Here is a 25,317-nt window from a genome sequence, read left to right on the forward strand (position 1 = left end):
TCTAGTGTGCTGTTGCTGCAGTGCTTCAGCCTCCAGGCGCTGAAACTCAAGCTCGTCTGGCAGTGTGGAATCTGCTAATATGTGGGGGTCTGATGTGACTCCACATCTGCAGGACTTCTGTTGGGAATGTGGTGATGCTGACTCTTCCAAAGAAATGGAGGAGGGTCAGTTGTGAGGACTCTCCTTAAAATCTCCTGTGTTTTTTCATGCCTTTTTGGTTTGGTTGTCTTGTGTGTTAGGCATTTGTATTTTCACATAAATGCTTGGCTAGTGAAACTTTTTTTTCTTTTTCACTTCATTGTTTGCATTTTATCTATTGTTCACATTTATCTGGAGGTCTGGAATAGACTTCTAGTCCTGGCTGCAACCTGCTTCTGCTGGTTAGACAATGATGATGATGATGATGTTGATGATGATCAAAATGAATATCCTCAGTTTGAGAGGAAATTTATCATCTTAACAGTTGTTAACCTTAAAAGAGAACGATCTTAATTGACTCTAGTTAAACGTCAAAGGCCGTCATTCTGTCCTCTGAAATTTATCTGAGACGGACTCAGCTTTGCGCTCGAAGCTTGTCATTGCAACATTGTTGATCATCAAAGCAATTAGGAATCTTAGTGCCCTTCAGAAGGTGGTCACTGTTCTTGTCCTCTCTGTGGCATACTACGTAGCCATTCCAGATATTGCTAACATTTGCTAATAGCAAAAAATTCTTTTATTTTTAGCAACAAATCGGAAAAAAAGATGGGCAAGGTAATGGACTTACCACATGAACCCCAACTACGTAAATATTGATAGCAAAGAAAAAGATTATAACTATGGGTCCATTTCTCTCTCCCTCTTTTTTGTTATCAAAATTTCGAAACTCTCTAAAGTGAATGTTACATTTCTGCTCAGAAAGTTATGAAACTTTCTACCTCTGAGATGGTTCAATTACTTTATCTCCCAGAGCTCTGGAATTAAATGTAGCTTTAAAATAATAAATCTTAATTCATTCAGCTTTTTCCTCCAGTACATTCAGATAAGTGTATACTGAGAGTCTTTACCTAAAACAGTGTGCTTTGGCATTTTGGGGACAAAAAGAGGAACAAGATATAGGTGAAACTGCCATAGAGCTTCAGAACTTGATCTAGTAGGTATTTCTATAACCCAGCAACAGCCCCATAGGAAGTAGACAGTTTGCTGGTGGGGGTGATGCATGCCTATCATCCCAGCTACTCTGGAGGCTGAGGCAGGAAGATTGAAAAGTCAAAAGCAGCCCGGCAACTTAGCAAGACTATGTATAAAATAAAACTTTAAAAAAGACTGGGGATGTAACTCAGAGGTAAAACACTCCTGGGTTCAATCCCTAGTACCTTCCTTCCCCAACCTCCACACGCACACAAAGGGCATCAACTACCTAGGAATCTAATGAAAGATAGATGAGGCCTCTGTCCAGTAAACACAGAAAAAAATGCTGTGGATATCGAGTCACACTATTGCAAGGATGTCAGTTCTCCAAATTTAGCTATAGATTCAGGACAATCTCAAAGGAAATCTTAGGTATTTTTGTGGAAATTGGGAGGGTGATTTTAAAATATATCTGAAAATGCAGAGTTAAGGATGGTCAATAGAAAGCAAAAAACAAACAAACTAAAAACAGAAGAAGTTAGAGGACACATATTACCACCTGGGCAATTTATTATAAAGCTGTAGTAATTAAACAGCATGGTTCTGGCACAAGGATAGACAAACAGATCAGTGAAACTAGAGCATCCAGAAAGAGTCTCACACATGCAATCATGTGGTTAATGACACTGGAGTGCAGTATAGAAAGAGGGCCTTTCAACAAATGGTATGGAGTCAGTTAGATCACCATATAGATAAGTAGCAATTTTGGCCAGTACCTTATACACAAAAGTCAGTTCCAAATATACTCTAAGGCAAAATGCAAAAGGTAGAACCATATTAGATGAAAATAGCATTTTTTCATGACCTTGGGACAGGTAAGGATTCCCTAATCTCGATATAAAAATCACTATATAAGGGAAGGTTTGATAATTTAGACTACATTAAAATTAAGAACTTCTGCCATCAAAGCACCATTATAAAGAGAATGAAAAGGCAGGCCACAGCCAGAGAAAATACTTGTGGTGTATATATCCAGCCGAGGGCTTGTGTGCAGAACATATGAGCTGGTGGCATGGCTCAGAGGTAGTGTTTGCTTGCATGTGTGAGGCCCTGGGTTCCATCCCCAGCACAGCAGCAAGGGAGGCGGGGGAGGGGTGCTTGGACTAATAAGAGACTGGGGAGAGACTTGGGTAGACCTCTCCCCGAGGATATTCAGAGGCCCATAAACACATATGAAAAGGGACTGAATTGCTGTGGTCTTCATGTGTGATGGCCCAGTGTGAAGTCACCCTGCACCCAGCAGAATGGCTCCATTGGAAAAGGTGCCAAACGCCAGGTGTTGGAGAGGCTCTGGGACTAGTAGCGCTCAGATTGTGCTTCCTGACCAGGGAGCCAGGTGAGCCACTGATGGTCCCCAGCTGCAGGTACTGTTCTGGCTGGTGCAGTGATAGCAATGGCATGTCCCCAGGTCACTGTGATTTGAGGGTTGTGTGAAGCCCTTGCTCAGTACCAGGCCTGGGAGACTTGTAGAATCTTCTTTTCAGAACTCGCTGCCCACCCTGTCTGTCTTAAAGGCCTCCTAGTAGCAGTTGTACCAGCTTTCCCCTGCTGGAGATTTCTTAAAGCAACAACAGTAACTAGTACTTGTCTTATACATAGTAACTGCCTGTGTCCTCCCAGCACTGCCATAGTAGATAGGTGCTAATGTATTCAGGTGTCATTGCTGCTGCCATTTACAGCTGAGATAATAACTGAGGCACATGGAGATGAAGGCACTTGCTTGAGATCATCCAGCCATAGATGGTGTGATGTGCTCAGACCCCAGCCAGCTATCACCCATGCCTGAATAACACCTCCTCAAGTTATCCAGATTGTGCGCTGCCTGCTCTGGACCTTCCCCTCACAGTGCCTCCTTGAGGTCTGCTTTCCCTGACCGTTGGTGAGCTTGAGCTTACCTTCCTCAGTCCCTGGACTATTACTGGTGTGATTTAGTAAGGATGTTAATAACAGCCCCCATCATAATAACCACGGTGTAATAATTATAGCAGCCACCCTGCTTCTATGTTGTGCTCACTATGTGCCAGGTATTGTGCTTGGCTCTTTCTATGAGTATCGAATCTTGGAACAGCCCAGTGATGAGGACCCACCTGTTGCCAGGTTGCTGAGAGGTAAGATGAAGTGCTTTGTCCAGGGCCACAAGTTAGGAAGTGGCAGTGCCAGGGATTAAACCTGAGTCTGTTGGACTCCAGAGACCAAATTGTTCACAAGTCTGTGCTGTCACTTGCTGGGTCTGGCGTTTGGACCCTTTACTATGTTCAGCTTGTATGCTCTGATCGAACCTATGTTCATGAAGACCATCCCCTGCCCCATTCAGCATTTATTGAGTACTCACTCAGTACCAGATATTATGGAGTAGATTGGGATTACCAAGATCAATGAGATGATGTTCCTGACCTTGAACTCTAGTAAAGAAGGTGCACAGAGGTGCCAGTGAGGAGGGACCAGTCACATCTAAAGGGCAAGGGAGACTTCTTTGAGGAAGATGTCATAGGAGGTGAGCAGGAATTTCCCGACTGACAAGGCAGCAAGGGCAGAAAGCCAGTCAGCTGTGGTCAGGCCTGATCCTAAGACTTGAAACTTGTTGGAGCCTTCAGAACAGGCACACTCACCCAGGCCACCACCTCTCATTGAGCCAGGAGTGCGATTTATGATGCTAACGAACATGTGTCATCTACACGGAAGAAAATTCCACAGTGGGGATAATCTGCCCCTCTCCCTCACTGCCAACAATAAACAATGTCACTGACAGGGTGCTGGGCATTCTGTGTACTGCTCAGAGAGTGTCACTGATATCCATAGCAGGAGTGGTGTGGTGGCCGTCAAACTTTAGTGGGGTCTGGGGCCATAAGTCAGTGGTAGAATGTGTGCTTAGCCTGCAGGAGACCCTAGGTTCCATCCACATCCCTGGGGCAGGGGATGGGGGCAACAAAACAACCCACAAATACTTGAGTGGTTTGGGGTCCCTGCACCTTAGAGCCTGATTCAATGGGGCTGGAGTAAGGAGCAACTTAAATAGGTGGTGCAGGAGCCTTGGGAAACACAATTTGGAAAACTTCTCTTTGAACCTCATGGGGCAGATGCACTTGAAATGAGAGAGACACATATGTTGTGTCTCTTCTATGTAGTTCATCCAGGAGGTTCAAGTGTTGTGGAGTGAGTAACCTTATCACAAAGGGAAACTTACTTGTGCCCCCACATGTGGCACGGATGGTAGATTTAGGCACAACGGTGAAGGATTTATATTTTTGGAGGGCCATTTATTGCATGTTAAAGATTGCATGCAATTTTTGATCCAATTATTAATTGGTTATACCGTGTCTTTAAAAGATAGCAAATAGCAACAGTATTAATAAATAAGACCCAGCCCTGTGAAAGCAGCAGGTTGTTCCTGATTTTTCCATCTACAAGGTTCTACCTCTTTATATCCTACCATTTTTAGAGATTGTACATGGGACAGTCCTATCTAATCTTTCCCTTTTCTTGCTCTCTCCAACCCCACTCCTACCCCTAAACTACAGATAGCTATAAAAAACATCAGGAGGTGACTTTTCCTGAGTCACTTCCTCTTGAGTCTGCTTTTGTTTCCCAGGCCTGAGGCTTCCTTGACCCATGAATTTGCCTGGATCTGTGGTCCCTTGAGAAACCGTGGCAGATGGCACTCCTTGGGTATCAGTTCAGGCTGCTGGTCCCTGTGCTGCTCGGGACTGGCATTGGTGGTTCTTTTGGTTGCTCACTGCCAGCAGGGAGACCTGGAGGACTGGACTTCAGCCCACTGAACTCAGAATTTAACAGTCTGGGCTCAGCAGGTTAGACCATTGCCCCTGGACTGTAAACCAGCCATTTCGTTTGAGCCTTAAGTTCTGATGGGCATACTGCACCGTGGGAGGGATTATCCCAAGGGTAATCTTTACTGCACAGGTTTTTGTCCCAGTCGCTGGCTTTGGGGCCCATCTCTTTGAATCTCTGATGCCTGTCCTGTGTTAAACATTTGGCCCTGAGCCCTGGGTCTCCACCTGCATCAGAATCAGCGGGAGTGTGCTTCTCTCTGCATCCAGATCTCTCCTGCTCTCCAGGTGATTCTCTTATACACTGAAGTTTGAGAATGGCTGTCTTCAAGGGTTTGACAATGATCTTGCCTCAATTTGAGTTGATATGTCCCTGTTATTTAATGTTTTAAAGTGTAGTCTGCAAGTTTTCTTGGGAGAATTGTGTCTAATCTGAATGGTAAATTGTGCTAACCAGATCTGAAAAAGCCCTGCTGTGTTGTCCCCAAATGTTGCTAATGGACTTTGGGCCTGGCTTTCCTGTGACCTTGCTTTCTTCCTTTTTCCTCAGATATCTGTACCACGTTTTGACTAAGAACACCACAGTCACAGAGCAGAACCGGAACCTGCTGGTGGAGACTATCCGTTCCATCACCGAGATCCTGATCTGGGGAGATCAAAATGACAGCTCTGTATTTGAGTAAGGGTTTCTAGTGCTTGTTTTTCGATTCTTCCTCTTCCTTTGAATGTTTTTCCAAACGTATACCATGAGTCATTCCTGATGATGTCAGAACTTGACGCTAATTTAGTCTTGCCCAAATATCTCTCTCTATAAAACGTCCTTTAAACACTGGAAGTGCAAGCCGAAAAGGGGGAAGTTATGGAAATGAGTGTCTCTAGAAAACCCCAAAATGTCACAAATAATTTTCCAAGTAGAGTCTGATTGTCCCCTCAAGGGAAGGAGAAAATGTCCTGAGTGGGTCAATCCTAAGTGAACGAAAAGTAAACCCTGCCCTGGAGGAGCCACAGAGGGCCAGGCACCGTGCTCAGCTTTAAGGAGACAGACCAGTGAACCTCCCTCTGCCCCATTGGGTGTCCCCATTGTTGCTCAAGGCCATGTGGCTGGTAGGTGGTAAAGGAGTGGCTAGAACCCAGGAGGGCTTTCTGCCCTTCTCACCCTTCCTAGATGAGCAGTCTCAGGCCAGGCTGTTTGTCTTCTGAACCTCAGTTTCCTTATCTTTAAAGGAGAGAGAAAAAGTTCCCCGTCTAGTGTTTGGTACAGAGTAGGTGCTCATGGATGACAGCAGTTTATAAAATCAGGTATGCCTACCAGACAGTTAAAATGCCAAGACTCTAAGCCATGAAGTACCTCCCTGATAGGCCAGTCTCAGTGCAGAAGCATTGGGGATTGGTTACAACCCCACCCACCACAAACATATATATATGCAGGTATATATTCATTCTCAAATATGTATATACAAACATATATTTTCAATATACATACATATGTGTATATGTACATACATATGAATGTGTGTATGTGTACACAAACATACACATATATACATTCTTAATTATAAGTATCAAGGGCATTTTTAAAACCTATTTTTAAAAAAGGTGTTTCATTTCCAGTCTGGCTTATTTGTTATCCTGAATTGATTTTCAGGATAGCTTTATATTTTCATCCATAAAAATCTCCTTGTGGAAAATGCAAGCTCCTTAAGATGCAAACCTGCGACCCTGGCCATGGTCCCTAGAGGAAAACATGGGAGTATGAAGTGAGGTATTGCTTATGAGTGCGACTGACTTCCTTTAGGGATCCATGGGTAATGTTTTGTTCATTTATATCTTTTTGCAAATGAGAAAGAGCATTGATGTAAAGATTAGAAACTATGTCACCTTTACCAGCTTTGAGAAACTACTGAGCTCTTAGAGTCCAGTGATTCTGCAATAGCAACTCAACAGAGCCCCCACAAAATCTTGTTTTTAATAAACTTTAAAATTTAGCACAATATTAGATTATAGAATAGATACAGAGAGAGTGCTGAGGGTTCCTGTATGCCCCTCACCTGGTTTCCCTGTTGTTAATCTCTTCTATCACTAGGGAACTAGTGATGTTCCAACTAAGATGCTAAGCTTTTCACAACTAAGATGCCAAGCTTGGCACATTGCTTTAAGTAAATTTCAGACTTGATTTTACCAGGTTTTGCCTTAATATCCTCTAAGTGTTCCAGGACCTGTCCAGGTTCTGTAGTGCACGTAGTCCTTACCTCTCCTCAGCCTCTTCGGGTCTGTGACAGCTTCTGAGTCTTCCCTTGTTTCTTCTGACCTTGACAGTTTTGAGGAGTGCTGGCAGGTATCCTGTAGAAGGTTCCCCACCTGAGGTACTTTTCTCAGGATCAGACCGAAGGTCCTGGGAGAACGCTGCAGAGGCAGAGCGCGGGGTGCTCCTGGGTCTGCAGGCCACCTCCTGTCACACTAACTTCCTCACCTGGCTGAGACGGTATTTGTCCAGTGTCTCTGCTGTGAAGACACTGTGCTCCCCTTTCTCTTTGCTTTTCTTTAGAAGACAGTCACTAAGTCTAGCCCTGCCTTTCAGATGAGGTGTGGGATTAAGCTCTATCTTCTAGAGGTATTATTATATATTACATATTATTGAAATCCTTCTGCATAGAAGATTGGTCTCTTCTTGAATAAATTTATTCATTTATTGATGCTTCATATTGTTATAAACTCATGGATATTTGTTTCCTATTTTGGGTTATCATCCAGTCCTATGTTATGTATTTTCATTCTCAGATCATCCAGTTGTGGCCACGGTCAGGCCTCTTCTGGTTCTTTCCTGTCCCTTTGACATGCTCCCATCCTTTTGTTTTTCAGCACTTCATTACTTCCCAGCACTGTAAGATACTCCAGGCTCATCTTGAATTTCTCCTGCCCCAGTCCTAGAATCAATCATTTTCCAAGGAGACCCCTACTCTTCTAGGAAATTTTTAAAAATCTGGACCCAGAAGCTTCATGCTAGACCTACCAAATCAAGCCCTGGGGTGAGATCTAGGCACACACATTTTAAGTTCACACGTTGGTCACTGTGTGGCAGTGAGAGTGTTGGTGACACTTGGGAACCACTCATTTATACAGCCTGAAGTGAGGGTAGACAAAAATAGGACAAATGACAGAAATACTCTGAAGGACAAAGTGAATGGCTTTTATATAGGCACAGATTCCCAGAATCAGAATTGAAGACTTTCAACATTTTTTAGGTCATATTTATCCATTCATTTGCTCTTTCATGGATCCAAACAGAAATTATAGGGCACTGAGCCAGTGCTAGACCCCTGATCTCACCTCTGAGGAGCTCATAGTCAGGGGCAGAGACACCCAGAACTAAGTCACTAGCGGACATGCGACTGCAGGGATTTCTGATAAACATTACAGATGAAAGATTATCTAATTTTGGCTGAATGCACAGAACACATTACCAGAAACATCATTTTTTTTCCTTTGGAAAAGGCACTAGGGGATTCTACTAGGGGATTCTGTTTCCAGCATGTATCTCCAAAAGCCAGTGCTCTTGGTCACATTCAGGCAAGTGCCCTGTCCAGAGCAAGAAAGGCATTTAGAAACGAGGGGGCCAGTGAGGGTCCCTCCACCACATCAGCACCTTCATCTTTATTTTCAGCCCCAAAACACAGAAACTACAAACTTGACAACTTTGGAACCCAAACTCTCATTAGTCATCGTTATCTAATCCCTCCGTGGGAATTCCAGTTGTTGTTTTTCTTAAGAGTCAAAGATAAGGAGAGCAAAGGAAAGAGGCTCAGTAAGGAAACCAAGGTGGCAGACACTGCGGTGGAAAGGCTGCCTAGGGTTGCAAGCATAGATTGCAGGCAGAGCTTCTTCCCATTCTGTCAGAAATCTAGTTCACTGCTTTTTTTTTTTTTTTTTTTTTAAAGTATTTTTAGTTGTAGATGGACACAATACCTTTATTTTATTATTTGTATGTGGTGCTGAGGGTCAAACCCAGTGCCTCACACATGCTAGGCAAGCTCTGTACCACTGAGCTACAACCCCAGCCCAGTTCACTGCTTCTTGAATCAGCACTGTTCTTACCTTCTGGGAAGAGAGTTGAAAGCTTGCATGTTGGCCCGAAGGAAGATGGCATCATGGGAACCTGACAGAATGGAAGCTAAGGCCCTGTGGTGGCATGATCTGGTGTCCCTGTTGATGCTCCTGCAGGGCAGGGCTCATGCGGGTGCTGTGGATGTGACCAGAGGATGCTTTTGGTTTCCACTTATTGAAGCAAACCACTGACCCTTACTCATTCTCTCCCCAGCTTCTTCCTGGAAAAGAACATGTTTGTTTTCTTCTTGAACATCCTGAGGCAGAAATCAGGCCGCTATGTGTGTGTTCAGCTGCTGCAGACCTTGAACATCCTCTTCGAGAATATCAGTCACGAGACTTCACTTTGTAAGGACATTGCTTGACATTTGTGTCTGTCAGCAGGGTGTAGTTTGGCATGATTTTTGTATGTCCATGCTTGCTGTGTATGTTCTACTTGGGCTGCCCTAACAAAGTACCATAGACTGAGTGGCTTAAATAATAGATTTGTTTTCTCACAGTTCTGGAGGGTAGAAGTTCAAGTTGCAGCTACCATCAACTTTGGTTTCTGGTGAAGGCTCTCTTCTTGGCTTGCAGATGGCCACTGTCTTAGTCTGTTTTCTGTTGCTATAACAAAATACCTGAGACCAGGTAATTTATAAAGGAAAGAGGTTTATTTTGGCTTATGATTCTGGAAGCAGGGAAGTCCAAGATTGAATGGACACATCTGGCAAGGACCTCGTACCCCTCAACATGGTGCAGAAAGTGCAAGGGCAAGAGGACACATGTTAAAGGGAGAGAATGTTTGCTTTATAACAGCTGCTCTTGAGGCATCTAATCCAGTTCCTGAGAGCGAGAACTCAGGTGACAAAGGCACAAAGCCGTTCATGAGGGCTGTGTCCCGGTGACCAAAACACTTCACACTAGACTCCACCTCCCAACACTGCTGTATGTAGGAATTAAGGGTCTAACACGTGAACCTTTGGGGGACATACTCAGACCATAGTAGCCACCTGCTCACCGCATGGCCTTTCCTGTGTATGACAGCAGGAGTTATAGCAGGATTAAGAAGGGAGTGGGAGGGGATGGCTTCTGGTGTCTCCTCTTCGTATAGGGACACTGGTTTCATCAGATTAGGACCTCACCCTTACAACCTCACTTAACCCTAATCACCTCCCAGAAGCCCTGCTTCCAGATGCGGTCGCATTAGGTTTAGCACTTCGACCTAATATGAATCTGTGGGGGACACAGTTCAGTCTACAAGACTGTGTTCATCCCTGCGTGCTGGGTTACCATGAAGGGCTAAGAGGGTTGCCTCTGCCGAGTGACTCTGGGGGTGTTTGCACCCATCTTACTTGTTAGTAAGAGTTGGTTGCCAAATAGCATTGGAGGAGGCGGGAGAGGAAGGACGCAGCAGAGGGGCCGCACCTCCCTCCTTCCCGCCACAGTGCCAGTGCCCAGCTGGCGAGCGTGGGACTCTGCATTTGGCACCTGCCCTCATTAGGCCCAGGTTCTTCATCTGTAACAACACCCCGATGAGGTAAGAGCCATCGGTGCCCCTGTTTGAACATCAAGAGAGTTCGAGCCATAGGCCCAAGGGGACAGCTCTAGCAAGGCCAGAGCAGAGAAACCATTTCAGCCCAGGAGCTGGGGGTGCACATGACTCCAGGCCTGTGACACTTGACAGTGTCTGGACACGTTTGTGGTTGTCACCATGCAGGTGGAGAGGGGTGCTGCTGGCATCTGGTGGGTAGAGGGCTCCCAGCCGCACTGTCACAGCCCTGGTGCAGTGCTGAATCCTTGTGCTTCGTCACTGCTCTGTTATTCCAAGAAACTACACCAAGCCCAGACCCTGCCCACAAGAAATATGAGGAGACAAGTGGCTGAGCATCTGTATCAAAGGCAGGCTCTTGGTCCTCAGGGCAGGCTTGGGCAAGTGTCTGTGGGCAGGAGGAGCTCCACATGGTAGGTAGCCTTACTTCCTGGTGGCAAGAGCTGCTGCGTGGTGGCTTCAGCAGTGGCCACTAGATGGTGCTGCTGTCTTGGAGATGCCTCACGCTGGGCGACCACAGGCTGACAGCTGTGGTTGATGGTTGCCTCCCTGCATGTCTTCCCCTGTTATAAGCTTCTGTTTCGCTGGATGTGAAACAACATGCGGTTTCTGAATGCTCTTGGGGGAAGAGCCAGCTCAGTGGCGCAGACACAGGACTGTGACCCAGCCAGGTGGGGGCTGATGGAGCCCCTGCTCCCTGCGTGTGCCTGGGAGTTAGCTCTGCAGCTACAGATGTGCCTCTGTCCAGCAGAGATAATAGCAGCTGAGTGGCAGCAGATAAAGGAGCGAGTATGGGAGGAGGTGCAGGGCTCAGCTTGGGGTCTGGCAGGTGGCAGGTGGCCATGCTGCTGGTGTTACCATTTAATCAGGGTGCCCTTGAGTCATATTTCTGGTAACCCTTTTCAAACCCAGGAAGGCATAGGGCTAGGGGATAAAGACAGGGGCTTTTAAAAGTCTGGCTTTTTGTATGTATTTAAAGTATACAACTAGATAAATGTGCATACTGAAATAATCACCTCAGTTAAGCTAATGAACATAGTTCCCTCTTTGTGTAAGATGAGAACACTTGTGACATAACCTTTGAGCAAATTCCAAGCATCTGTTACAGTATCGTTAGCTGTGGTCACCGTGCTGGATGTTACATGCCCAGAATTGACCACCTAGAACTGGAACCCAGTTTGCTGATCCACATCTGCCTGTCCCCACCCCTGGCCTCTGGGAGCCACTGTCTGCTTCCATTAGCTCTGCTCCTGTAGATAGCACACACAGGTGAGGTCAGGCAGTATGTGTGGCTTCTCTTGTACTGGGATCAAAAAGGACGCCCGCTTCGAGAGAGCCAGGCAGATGCCCTTGCTGCCTGGGCACTTCATCAGAGTGCTCCATAAGCCCTGAAGAGACAAGTAGATCACTGCTGGTTTACAAGGCTCGCATCTGCAAGCAGTGAGAAGGAGAAGGAGAAGTGATCTTCACTTTTCTTTTCTGATCATAGAAAGTGCCTTCATTATGAAACAATGAGGTAGCAAAGATGTACAAAAATGTAGAAAGTCAGTTTGTCTCGCCTTAACAGTTGAGCGTACCCAAACTGTCTTCTGCCTGCTTTACTTTCCTCCCTCACCAGTATATCTCAGATCCTCCCCTTGTCCCCTCACAGAGCACTCACTGGTTTGGTTTAAGAGCCGTGCTTGCGTTGCCTAATCTATTAAACCTGACCATGGACATTTAGGTGCTTTCCAGTTTTTCACTATTACAAGGAGCCACCTCACAAATGCATCTGTCGCCTGTTGGGTTTGGTGACCTAAGTGACAGAGGCCCAAGAGACTGAGATTACTTAAACAGACTCCTGGGTTTATTATGAAAGGATACCACAGAAAGTCAGCCACACAGTGAGGGGGTAGTAGAAAAACCCCAGCCCAATGATTGAGCCCTCCCCTGCCCCCGTGGTGGTCCCCCAACACCCACAGTCATCTCTTGGAGGCCCTGGAAAAGTCCCCACTAGGAATGGCCCAAGCCTGTGACTGTCCCAGGTCCAGAGCGCAGCCAGAAGACTCACAGTTGCACATCTGAAGCTGCCAGCATAGGGTCTGTGCCGCTGGTGGCCCAGAAGCCACTAACCAGTCACCACAGGGCTCCACAAGAGGTTCCAACACTCCCTTCTCCTGTTAGCCCATTGATGCCAGAATGACAGAGTGAAGAAGTGCTTTGGGCATGAGAGTCACCTGGGCTGCATATTATATGCTTGATTCTGGGGGGGGGGGATAAATAAATTGTGGAGTATTCAAAGAATGAAATTATACATAGCAACAATGGTGACTGGTGAGCCACCACTATGCACACTGCATCGCTCAGGTCTGATGAGTGGGAGAGACCAGACCTAGGGAGAGTAGGCATTGTTGGAGCCCATTGACATCAGCTTCAAGAAGAGGCAAAATAAGTCTGTGGAGGTGGGAGTCAGGTGGGCCTCGCCTTGGGGAGGACATTGTGGCTGGGCCCAGAGGGGGAGCCTTGGAGAGCTGGGCATGTAAGAGCTCTCACATGGTGTGCATGTGCCACACCCCCCAGGTCTGTGAGGGGGGCGTGTGCTGAATGCACTAGTGCATGTACTTAAGGTACATACATCCTTTGTATCTGTGACACATGTAACTACCTGCCTTCTCTTGGGGCGGGCCAGACCTTAGGAACTGTTACAGTCAGATTTTGAAAACTACTTCTGAGACTACAGTCTGCACAGCCTGTCTCCTGAGCCTGCTCAGAGAATGCACAGCAACCTTCCAAGAGAGTTGGCTTCTGATGAGGAGCTTGCCATGGTTCTACCCTGTGGTCCCTGTCACAGACCTGAGCCTAGATGGCTCTTAGTGATTTGGTCATTGCAAGCAGAATGTACAGTCGTACTTTGATGGTGCTCAGCCAGGTGCCTTGCTGGCTCCAGATGTCCTGATGAGCTGCTTCCCCCTCACCCAGGAGCAGCTGGGCCCGACTCTGGAATCTGCCAGAGCAGACTGAGAAGAGGGTGGCAGCTAACATTGCTGAGTGCTTACTCTGCCTCATGCTGTCCTGAGTGCTGCTGTGTGTTGGCCCCTTTTACTCCACCACAGCCTGAGGAAGGTTTTGTTCCCAGCAAGGGAACCGCAGAGTGGGGAGAGCGGGCAGCTTGCCCAGGTCTCGTGTCTAGGAAGTGACAGGCAAGATCTGGACCCAAGCAGCAGGTATCCTCATGCACATGTGGACCCAGCGCCTCTCAAGCAGACCTGCCTGAGGAGCCCGCTTTTCCGCCCTCCACAGGCACTCTGACTCAGCAAGTCAGGCTGGGTGCTACCTCTGCGTCTCCCACCCTCCCAGTTCTAGGGCACACTGTGCGGTTAGTCTGAGCGGTGGCCTTTGAAGAGCCAGGCTCTGAACCATGTCACTCTACTGCCTCACCTGCACCTCTCCAGGCAGCTGCCCATCACATCCTACCTTTGACCTTTGTGGGGAGGCAGGGGAGATGGAGCTGGGCTCTTCCATTAGCAGCCCTGCTCTGCAGGTGGCTGGTGAGGACTTGGAGAGGAACTTGTCCATGAGGAGTCTAACACTGAGGACTCACACTGCAGGCTGTGGCTGCTGGTGGTCTGTAGACCTGTTTTTGTTTTAAGAACTGGTTGATGTCACGGCCAACACTTCAGAATCAGGAGATGCAGCTTCCAATTGGTTTTCCAGATTTCCTTCCTCAGTTGGAAGCCCTCACCATACTGGGCCTGGGGCCCAGAGCTGGTCTGGGGCAGGGCCTGTTCTCCCGTCAGCCCCAGGCCCTCAGTACCCAGTTTTCATGGTCAGTCCCATATTGTGGGGCAGTGACAAGCTCTAACATCATGAGCTTGCATCCCTTCTCTGTGACTTCCTGTCTCTGTGTCCTGAGGCAAGTCATCCAACCTCTCTGAGCTCTTTTCTCATCTGCAGAACAGGAGAGATGAGCCCGGCTTGCAGTATGGTCATGATGGCGAGTCGTAGCTGGCAGCACTGAGCCTGGTGCAGGAGTCTAGGGGTGGAACACACTGTGACTGTTGTGAAATCACGCTGCTGTAAGGAGGAAGACCCTGTGTAGTCCTGTGTCATTTGGGCATGACAATGTGACTTTCAATGGCAAAACAGGGCAGCTTTTTGTGGAAGGCAGAGCCTTTCCCCCTCACTTGGGGGTGGTTTGTGAAAGTGGCCATGCACCACCTGACCTTCCCCACCCAGCTGTGCTGAACTCTGCCAGGAGCAAAGGCATTGTTGAGGGACCTTTCTTCTTGGTGTCTGCAGGAAGGGACAGGCTTTCCTCTGGTGTTGCCTTCCACCTTTCTCCAGAGAGGTGTGCGGAGCTGAGGCCCTTCTTGCTGGTTGAAAGCTAAGCTGCCCCTGTTATTTCGTGCACGCCCAGTGACCCCGAAGCTTACCTGGGTACTGACGTGGTTGCCTATGCGTGCCAGACGCCCCTTGCTCATCTCCTTCATCAGGAGTTAACCTGTACCACTGTTTTTTTCTCCCTCCAGATTATTTGCTGTCCAATAACTATGTAAATTCTATCATTGTTCATAAGTTTGACTTTTCTGATGAGGAGATTATGGCATATTACATATCGTTCCTGAAAACGCTGTCGTTAAAGCTCAACAACCACACTGTCCACTTCTTTTACAACGAGGTGAGTGCTTTCCAGGGGGCGCCTGTGTATAAAGCTAACCCTGTCACAGCTCGGGTCTGTTTTAGGCGCTCACTATCAGTGACTGTCACAGCAACACCATTTGACTTTGGCATGTTTTAAAGTTTTTTAAAATTCAACAAATTATCTTTCCATTTTCAATGTAAAGTTCAGTTTGTGCTGAGAGCACTATTATACTTGGCAGTAATACATGTCCAGAAGTAGTGATGCCCTGTAGGAAAGACCAGAACTCTTGGTCAAGCAGGCCTCGTTTTGCTACTTCCTTGCTATGTGACCTCAGGGAAATTCCAGTCCCTCCTTGAGCCTCAGTTTCCTCATCTGAGAAATGGGTGTGAAAACATACACCTTGGGTTTTAAGGGATTGAATTAAATGAAATGGTATTTTTAAAATGCTGAGGATGTACCTGGCTACCTAATACTGTAGACATTTCTTTACAAACTAATGTCCCTGGCATTCCTGGGGAGAATTAACAACTGAAATGGATAAATTTCTGCTGCTTTGACTATTAAAAGGAACTTGAACAACAAGGTCAATTTATCTCATATACTAAAAGGTATAAACACTGGCCGTGCTAGGTCTGGTTGATCCTAGCTCACCCACTTCATCAAGGACCCAAGCTTTTCCATCTTCCTTCTCTACTGACTGTTCAGTTGGCATCTGTTCTCTGGTTCTACCCCTCATAGTCACAGGATGGCTGCAGCAGCTCCAAACATCACAAACATACATGCTACTGCTGAATCACTTCCCTCCTTGTGTCCCTTTTTTACTTCCAAAAAACTTTCTCATGAACCTCCCACCAGGGTTTCCTTCCTGTCTCACTGATTAGAAGTGCATCACATTTCTTTCTCAGTGTATCTGGAGTTTAGAGCTGGCCCGGCAGAACTGCTTTGGCAGTTCTGAAGTCAGCTGAAATCTGGATTAGGGTTGGAGGACTTGCACCCAAGCTGGCTTATTCACATGGGCAGCCAGTTTGGTGCCAGCTACTGGTGGGAGACTTGGTTCCCCTTTGTGTGGGCCTGTTCACAGGCTGTTCAAGTGTCCTCATCTCTTAGCAGCTGGCTTTCCCCAGAGTGTGTCCAAGAAACCAAGGCGAATGGTAATATCTTACGGCCCTGCTGCAGAAACCACATGCTAGCAGTTCTGCCCTGTTCCTCGAGTCATACAGGCCAGCTCTGGCTTGGTGTGGGAAAGGACTTGAGTGTGTGATACAGGAGGTGAGGATCTTTGGGGCCAACTCGAAGGCCGGCTGCCACAGTCACGTACTATCTGTGTGGCAGTGTCTTCTGATTGGTGATCACATCCAACCTGTATTTGAAGTCAGGCCATAGTCCAGATATCTTTTCTAGGTCTGGACAGAATCCATCTGACTGTCCCATTTGGCGTGTCAACAGTAGCCTGAACCTTGATTTTAATTGTTTAGTGGTGGGGAAGAACTGGCCTTCAAGGGAAGAAATGCTATTTGTCAACCACACCCAAAACATCGTAGGTGCTCAGTAAACACATCGAGAGCAGAGGGACGATGTTGGCATTCTCCCAAACGTTCTCCTTGGTGCAAGAAAAGCCCCCTGAAGTTGAGATAGAGTGAGGGCTGGATCTGCCTCTGCACCCTGGGCTGGGAGGGCAAAACCCTTGGATCTGGGATCAGAGCGATGCTGCTGAAAGAACATCTACTGGCCATCACAGGAGCGGCAGGCGCCTCACTGAGGTGGGCGTGACTTCCTCTTTAAAGTGAGCCCATGGAGTAGTTGTCACTTACTAGATGCGTACTTGCCTTCTGGTCCTTCAAGTGTGTTTGTCTCACTGGAACACTTGTCGCCTTGAACCCTCTGCAGCCCACCTGGGAGGGCCGGTCTTGGAGGACCCCACGCCTCCGGGCTTCTGTGCTGCTCTGCCGGCCCTCAAGCTGGGAGCATTGGCCACCAGAGGGCGGAAGAGCACTCCACTGTATGTTCCCCTGGGCCAGAGCCCGCTCCACTTTTTTCTTTACCTGGGGCAGTGGATTTCTGGGGTTCTGAACTGTTTGATCTGTTTTTTTTTTTGTTTTTTTTTTTTTTTTTGCGGTGCTGGAGATGGGGCCCAGGGCCTCCCAGTGCTGGGAAGTGCAGAAGACACCTGGGTTCTTCATCTTCCAGAGAAAAATTTAGTGGCAAAAGGAGATTCCGAACTTAGAGAAACTTTGCCTTTGAATTATTTGGAGTAGCATCTGAGGGTCACTGCCATTTTCATAGAGGGCTTGTTAGGGCTCAGTTGCTGGGCTAAGTAATGGCAGGAAATGATCTCCTTGAATCCTGGTAACCACAAAGTGGGTGTTGTGATCCCCATTTTATAGATGAAGAAACACAGAGGCTTAAAAGTATTGCCTCCTACTGCTAAGAAGTGACAGGACAGGTGATGGATCCAAGTCTGCCTCTCCTTCCTGTTCCTTCCCCCTCCCACATTTCCCCCGGTACTGAACTCCTGGCTTGAGGTTCACAGTAGCAGCGTTTAGCATACTTTCTGATGGGTTTCAGAACACTGGTGTGGGGCAGGTCTGTCTCATGGCTTGTGACTCTTGGTAACTTGTATTTCAGCACACCAATGACTTTGCCCTGTACACAGAAGCCATCAAATTTTTCAATCACCCTGAAAGCATGGTTCGCATCGCTGTAAGAACCATAACTTTGAATGTCTACAAAGGTAAGTTTCCTTGTGAGCTCTTCCTTGGCTGGTTCTAACTGGCAGTAAAGTGCTTGCTCCCACGCGCCTGCGTCCATCTCTTGCAGAGTAATAGGGAGCTCATTATGAGCCGTGACTGCCTGTCTCAGTGTAGGCTTGCTGTCACTGAACACTTATCTGGGCCCTCAGCTCAGTCTTGGTACCACTGTCTTCTCTCTGCATGTTTGGGTCTTGCTGGGTGCTACCCAGAAGTAGGATGCCCCCACGAAGCATATGTGGGATTCAGAGTGGTCATATTACAACTAGATAAAGCTAAGTTGTTGTTTATAAATGTTAGATTTAAATTTTTGTGTTTTAGCCTATTAAATATATTCCATTACAGCTAGAAGATAGGTTCTCTTTAAATGTGTAAAAGCATTTAGCAGCATGAGCAGCAGGGGGCGACGTCGTACTCCCACTGTGAAAAGCTCCTTGCTGCCAAATTCCTTCTTCCAGGACAAACCTAAGATGCAGCAGACATTGCCTCCAGGAGCACCAGCACAAAGGCTAGCTGCCCACAGGTTTCCCAGCTAGAGTTGCTCCTCTGAGGGGGTACCTTCCCTTGTAGGCACCACAGTGGAGTTGGGGCTCTGTTTTCTCTGGGATTAAAGGGCTCTGGCCTTCTTGAGTCAGGCTGTAATTACTTGAGATGACCGTAATTGGGGGGTGGGGGTGGCTTCTCAAGGGCTTAAGCCTGCCCAATCTGGGATCACATTAAGTTTGAGAGTTTTTCTAGGAACCCAGTTTTGTCCATCCAGAGGTCGCAAACTGAAGGCCTGAGGGCTGACACCAGTGTCCAGACATGCTTTGATTGGCTTAGATGGTTTTAAAAACATCGACAGTACTTAAAAATCGGGAAATCTTATGGGATAGTCTGGATTTCTGACTTGAAGGTGTGATTTGGCTATTCTGGGCCCACAGTCCAGCAGGACAGGGGTCAGCTGGTGCTGAGAAGCAGCAGCCTCTTTCGGGGTTGAAGCCTGGATGCCCCAGTTTACCCACCAGGTGACTGCCTTTGCTCCCTGGGCCATCGGCCAACCTGGCAGCCTTCTGAGTTTGCGACCCTGGTGCACACTGTGATTGGTTTGCTGCCTTCTGCTCACCGTTTTTCCTGGCTCTCTTCTAACCTTTTTTTTGGTTTAGATGCTCCTGCCCCAGCCTCTCTCCCTTTGAGCAGCTGTCTCACCTTCCCAGTTCCTAACCCTGTTAACTGTTGTCTGTTTCTGCCTTTCCTTCCATGACGATTCCTGTTCCTTATGCCAGTGTCATGTAAGTCATTAACCTCTGGTTTTCCACTTTCTTAACTGACCCTTACATGTGAGTGCAGGAACCTTGTTTGAGAATGGCCTCATTCTCTGGTAGTCCAGCACTGCCCACTGCTTACAGCGGGCTCTCCAGTGCACTGCAGCTGGTTAGCCCCCCTGTGTAGCTGTACGAAGTTAAGACTAGCATAAGAACTACCTTGATGAGTACAGTTTTATGAATAAGATAAACATTTTCAAGTATTTCCAGGAAAGAAAGACAATTTCAGATTATAGCAGAGGGCTTTTTCATTGTGGTTTTTTGGTTGTTTTTTTTTTAATCTCCCCCAAGTTATTTTTGGTAGTTTGACTTTTTTTTTCTTTTCTTCTGTGAATTTTTTCAGTGGATAACCAGGCCATGCTGCACTATATCAGAGATAAAACCGCTGTCCCTTACTTCTCCAATCTGGTCTGGTTCATCGGGAGCCATGTGATCGAACTTGACACCTGTGTGCAGACAGATGAGGAGTAAGTGATTCCCCCTGGTCTTTGGTAGGTGGGCAGAGTGCTGAGGGGAGACCTCAGGAGAACAGCACTTTCCTGCCTGACGGGGGCAGAGCATGGATTTGCCTATTGGAAAAGGCTCTCCCCACCTGTTTAAAACAGAAGAGTTGGAAACAGTGCTTTCGCCTCCCAGAGACGGGCCAGTATGCAGGGTGTCAGTGCACCTGTCCTCCGTGCTGGTCAGAAGATTAGGATGATCTGTCAGCTGATGAGTGAAAAATGAGATTGTGATCTCTCCAGACAGTGGAGTAGTGTTTGGTGGTAAAATGGAACGAAGTACTGACATGTGCTGTGACATGGGAACCTCAGAAAATGATGCGGAGTGAAAGAAACAGACCCAGCACCACGCATCATGTGATTTCATTTATATAAAATGCCCAGAATAGGCAAATCTAGAGGCAGAGAGTAGATTAGTGGTTTCCTAGGCCTGGGGGTGCGGGAGGAGGGCGTGTCGTTGGGGGAAGTTGGAAGCCCCTGCTAATGAGCATGTGCAGGGCTTTTCTTGAGTCAACTGTGATGATGGTTGGGCAACTTTGGGTGCCCTAAACACCATCGAGGCTGGGACGTAGCTTGGGTGGAGCACTAGCCTAGCATGCATGAGGCCTCACGTCCATCCCCTGCATGAAAGGAAAGAAGGAAGGAAAATGTTTTAAAATCATTCAACTATATACTTCAAGTCGGTAAGTTTTATTATATGTGAGTTATTTCTCAACAAATCTTTGTAAAATAACTTAAGAGGGTGATTTTGTTCCCACAGGGATGACTCGGAGTCCCACAGTGGGATTCCTCTCCCTTGACCAGGATGCATCTTTGATGCAGGGCATCCTGTGCCTTGCAGGATGTTTAGCAGCATCCCTGGCTTCGTGCACTAGATGTCAATAGCATCTAGTCCTTTCCAGCTGTGGCAACAGACATGTCTCCAGCCCTCACCACATATCCCCTTAAAGGCAAAACCACCCACACTGCAGAACACTGCCACAGACTGCCAGGTTTTCCTGGCAGGTTTGGTGAGAAATCATAATATGGAAGGGACCCAGGAAGGAGGTCTTCTAGGGTGAGAGGAGCTGGATAGATAGAATATTAGATCTGACATGGAGAAAGAAGCAAGCACAGGTGGCTGGCAGATCTGACCAAGCCTGTGAGAAAATCAGATCCTTAGTGGGTAAGAACAGTCACTGTTATGATGCTCAACGAGGCATTTGGTTCCAGTAGGACACCAATGATCCAAGGGAGTGAATTCAGTCCTCTTTGACTCTGCCGTGAACAGTCGTAATGTCAGTACCAGTTACGGATAACTACTGTCGAGGGAAGGGGCGGAGGGACCACAGAGAGTCTTGTCAGAACAGGAGGTCAATAGATTATATCTAGAAAGCCTCAATCACAAAACAGAAATCAACCCAGATTTTATGAAAGTATGAGAGGAACAACCCACAGAAACAACCAGAAGTTAAAAACTGACTCTCAAGAGCCAGGAGGTGGGAACAAGGCTGGGCCAGGACCTGCCGTTTTTCATAATCACCTGAGCAGTACTCCCTGAGTTTTAAACCTTCTGTATATATTACTCTGATAAAATACATTGCAGGTATTTTTTTTTAACTATTTAACGAGGTGGAGTAAATAGCTAACCGAAGAAGTGTTTCCTTAGTGTCTTGTTAAGTGGGGGAAGAACTTGAGGCACTGTGCATGAGTACTGTTGTCTCAGGCGTGCCGAGGGTTCCCAGGAGCTCATGAGATGCTGAGGCCTTGCAACATGAGTTTGTGGTAGATATTTACCAAAGATCTTACTAAAGTCTCATAAGAAACAATCGCTGGGCTAGGTGTGGTGGCACATACCTGTAATCCCAGCAGCTTGGGAGGCTGGGGCAGGAGGACCTCGAGTTCAAAGCCAGCCTTAGCAACTTAGTGAGGCGCTAAGCAACTCACTGAGATCCTGTCTCTAAATTAAAAAAAAAAAAAAAAAAAGCCTAACAACATACACAAAAAGGGGTTGGGGGGGACTGGGGATGTGGCTCAGTGGTTGAGTGCCCCTGAGTTCAATCCCTAGTACAAAAAAGAAACAATCACCAGAAATTATGTAAAAACGAGTGAGATTGATCCTGCTTGTCCTCATTTTCTTGAAACATGCAATGCTGGATGGGTACATACTCATTACCTGCACTTTAGGTTGACCATAGGGAGAGGTAAAAATGTGCCCAAAAGACTGGAGCCACAGGTTCCCAAATGTGGATCATGGATGTGTTGGCCGTAGCATTGTAGGAGCCTTTTATTTTCTGTTGCATTTTATCTTCCCTTGCATTTTAACTTCTGTATTCCTTGGATGGCAGTGAAGATACAGACAGTGTCTTGCTCTGGCTGTGTTGCTTGATCCCTGCTGCTCTTGTGGGTGGTGGAAACTTGCGCCTGGTGTTTTGCGTCTGTCCTTCTGGAGTGTGCCTGACTCCACCCAAGAGACCCAGGAAACCTGCCTGTTGCCAACTGCAAGGATGCACAGACCTTCAGGCCAGGCCTGGGGGATGGGTGTTGTGTCCTTGCTCTGTGTCCCACAGATGGTCGGGACCCTGGGGCAGATGTGGCTGCTGAGTAAGGCCAGCTTTTCTCTTCAGAGTGCCTCTGCAGTGCTTTAATTGGTGAGGATTTATGGCTTCATCAACTCTGCTTATCTGGGGAGCCCGGGGATCTTGCCGCATCACCTAGGAGATACTGTCATACAGTGGCTACCATAAGAGCTTAACTAACTGTTTTTGCTTTGTTTTCCCCATTCGTTTGGGGTTGTGGTTGTGGGGTGACTTACTCCAAGACCCTCGGGGATGGGGGCTTCATTTAGGAGTCCCCTAAAATGGGTGCGGTGAACTTATCCATTTTTCCCTTCATGTTTGTCCTCTGTAGCGTCAGCATGGCTGTCTCTTGACATTAGTGCAGACACTGGGTGCGTGAATGAACTTGCCCTGGCATAAGTCCAAGATGCTGGTTTTAGGCCTGAAGGCCCTAGCCGAGGTGGTGGTTTCTCTTGCAGGCACAGGAATCGGGGGAAGCTGAGTGACCTGGTGGCTGAACACCTGGACCACCTGCACTATCTCAATGACATACTGATCATCAACTGTGAGTTCCTCAATGATGTGCTCAGTGACCACCTGCTCAACAGGCTCTTCCTGCCCCTGTACGTGTCCTCCCTGGAGAACCCTGACAAGGTAGGTCTGTCGCCTGGCCCACAGCCCAGACCATAGCTGAGACTTGCAAGGGGCCAAGGCTTTGCACCTGAGGGAAAGGCCTTCCAGAGCCTTTCAAAGCTTGCTGGTTTTCCCCAAGAGCTGTAAAAGTGAATGAGGAAAGATTAGGTAACCAACATCAGAGGAAACAGGAAACCCTTAGGATTCAGACTTGGGTTTCCGTGCATCCTTCTCTGAGGTGTTCTCACCCCAGCAGCTTTTCCTGATAGTTCCCAGAGCTGATGGATTTGGAGAAGATCCAGGCAGCAGTGCAACCTTCACAGAAGGTACAGGAAGGGATGGAGCAGCTCAGGGAGAGATCCTGCCCTGATGTCCACAGTTCCAAGGGGTAGGGGTGGTCATGGCAGATCCTCTGGTGCCCTGCCCCCAGTTGATTCTGAGCAGCCGTTTCTGAGACTCTCCAGAAATGCTGTTCCAGGGAGGGGGACCTGGACCATCTCTCCAGAGTTAAGGGGGCCCAGGGGAGAAAGCCACCTTAGCAGGAGGTAGGAGAGCTGCTCATCACCTGGCAGATGTGTCTCAAGGGGATGTCATTTCCTTTTTGGAGATGGAAGTTGGGGATTCTTGCCACAAAAAAGTAAATACAGTAGAAGAGTTGTGGCCTGATTAGCTCCAGCAGAGGCAGCTCCAGAGCCAGCAACAGAGCCTGGGAATTGGAGTGTTCAGGGCTGGGGTCAAGTTTCTGCCTCTTCCCTTTTCTAACCCTGTGACCTCAACAAGGCGATTAACTTCCCAGCCCACATTTTTTGGTTTCAAAGTGAGAACCCTAAAGATCTCTCCCCTGCAGACTGATTTGGGATGGAGCCCCAAACCTCCCCCTCCCATGTTTTGAAGACCCTTTTCCAGGATAAGAATAGGCCTGGAGGCTCTCCACTGGGACCACAGAGCCCAGCTGGGGAAAGTAGCACCCCTGGGAACTTCAGGGGCAAGCCCCTCTCCTGGGTCAGCTGCTACTCTGGGTAAGGGATTTCTACAGTTGAAAACTGACCTTGCAGAGGGTACTGAGTGAAATCAGGTGGTGCCTATCTGTTGCAGAAAGACCAGCATTAGGAAAGGCAGTCTTGGGGTCAGGAGGAAGTCAGGGGCTGGGCATTTCAGGTTCAAACTGATGGCATTTGGCATTAGGTATTTTCTGTTGTTCCCTTTTGTGTCCTTGACCCTCTTCTCCCTCTTTCCTCTAATTTTCACTAGGGAGGAGAACGACCGAAAATCAGCCTGCCGGTGTCTCTCTATCTCCTGTCACAGGTATGTCTGCTCATTCTCCAGCGTTCATGGCAGGTCTGGGTCTGCGAACTGCTGCTGACTGCCCTGAGTTGCATAGCCCATCTCTCTGTGCTCAGTTTTGAAATTAAATCATAAGAAAAAGAGAGGGTGTTCTATTTCCAGAAACTGAGTAGAGGTGGCTTGTGTCTTTTTCATGGCAGGGAATGGAAATTGAAAGAGAAATGAAAAGTAAATCAGACCTGGCACTGGTGTGCTTCATTGTTATATGGGGACTCAGGTTTCCACACAACTGAGGAGTGCTCTCCATTCCATACGCAAGTGTGGGCTTGTGTGACTTTTATTCTCAGTATTTTGAAATAAGCCCCAAACTGCTGGACCGTGGTGTGGGTCCACACTGCAGCCTTTATTTAACAAGCTTCCTGTCATGAGGCTATTTAAAGGTTTTGTTGTGGTTCTAGTTCCCACATCACCTTCTGAAGGTGTCCTATGACAGCCTCAGCTCCCAGACTCCTGTCTTGAGCTGATTTGTCTGCCTCCTCTCCTTCAGCAACCGTGCTTCCTTCTTGTAATTATGTAATATTTACAAGAAGGGAAAAACTCCATGGTGACCCAGTTACATAACTTTAAAAATATTTTTATTACTAGCAGTCCAGACTTGCAAGCCATTTCATTAGACTGTCAAGTAGTCAAACATATGACCGGAGCTCTGTTCCCACTTCCACGGTGGCACAGATATTTATTGGCTATGATGAGAGTCTGTTCTTCTAACTGGATCCCCTGTTATTTTGAGTTTGGGGGAGGCTGGCTCTCATCTGAGAAGAAAGACTCAGACACTGCCTCCCTCCAGCCGGTGGGCCGAGTGGGACCCGGATGTGGCCTAACCGCCGCTTGCATCCCAGAGTCTTGTTCTGGAGGCTCTGTTTGCTCAGCCCTGCTTGGTGCCGACTGTCTGAATGCCCTTCTGTGCCATGGAGCTCAGGACAACCCCAGCCTCTCCTTTTCCTGCCACCTCGTTGTGAACCCACCAACATCTCCTGTTGAGACTCTTGAGAGTTTAGAAGGACCCAAGCGGGCCAGTTGTTCAGCCACTGCAGTCCCATGGAA

At 47.5% G+C, this 25,317-nt stretch overlaps 1 protein-coding gene across 5 annotated transcripts in view; it reads left to right on the top strand.

Moving 5' to 3' along the window:
• The window catches only part of CLEC16A (C-type lectin domain containing 16A), a 188,155-nt gene that overhangs the window by 6,095 nt on the left and 156,743 nt on the right, over positions 1-25,317 (top strand). For all 5 annotated transcript variants that reach the window (XM_079121394.1, XM_079121395.1, XM_079121398.1 and 2 more), the window contains exons 2-8: positions 5,506-5,634; positions 9,271-9,404; positions 15,096-15,244; positions 17,834-17,939; positions 19,603-19,726; positions 22,776-22,950; positions 24,181-24,234. In XM_079121394.1, the coding sequence (XP_078977520.1) occupies positions 5,506-5,634; positions 9,271-9,404; positions 15,096-15,244; positions 17,834-17,939; positions 19,603-19,726; positions 22,776-22,950; positions 24,181-24,234 (871 nt within the window). The remainder of the gene's footprint in view (positions 1-5,505; positions 5,635-9,270; positions 9,405-15,095; positions 15,245-17,833; positions 17,940-19,602; positions 19,727-22,775; positions 22,951-24,180; positions 24,235-25,317) is intronic.

This window comes from Sciurus vulgaris (assembly GCF_902686455.1).
Source record: "Sciurus vulgaris genome assembly, chromosome: 18".
NCBI lineage: Eukaryota > Metazoa > Chordata > Mammalia > Rodentia > Sciuridae > Sciurus > Sciurus vulgaris.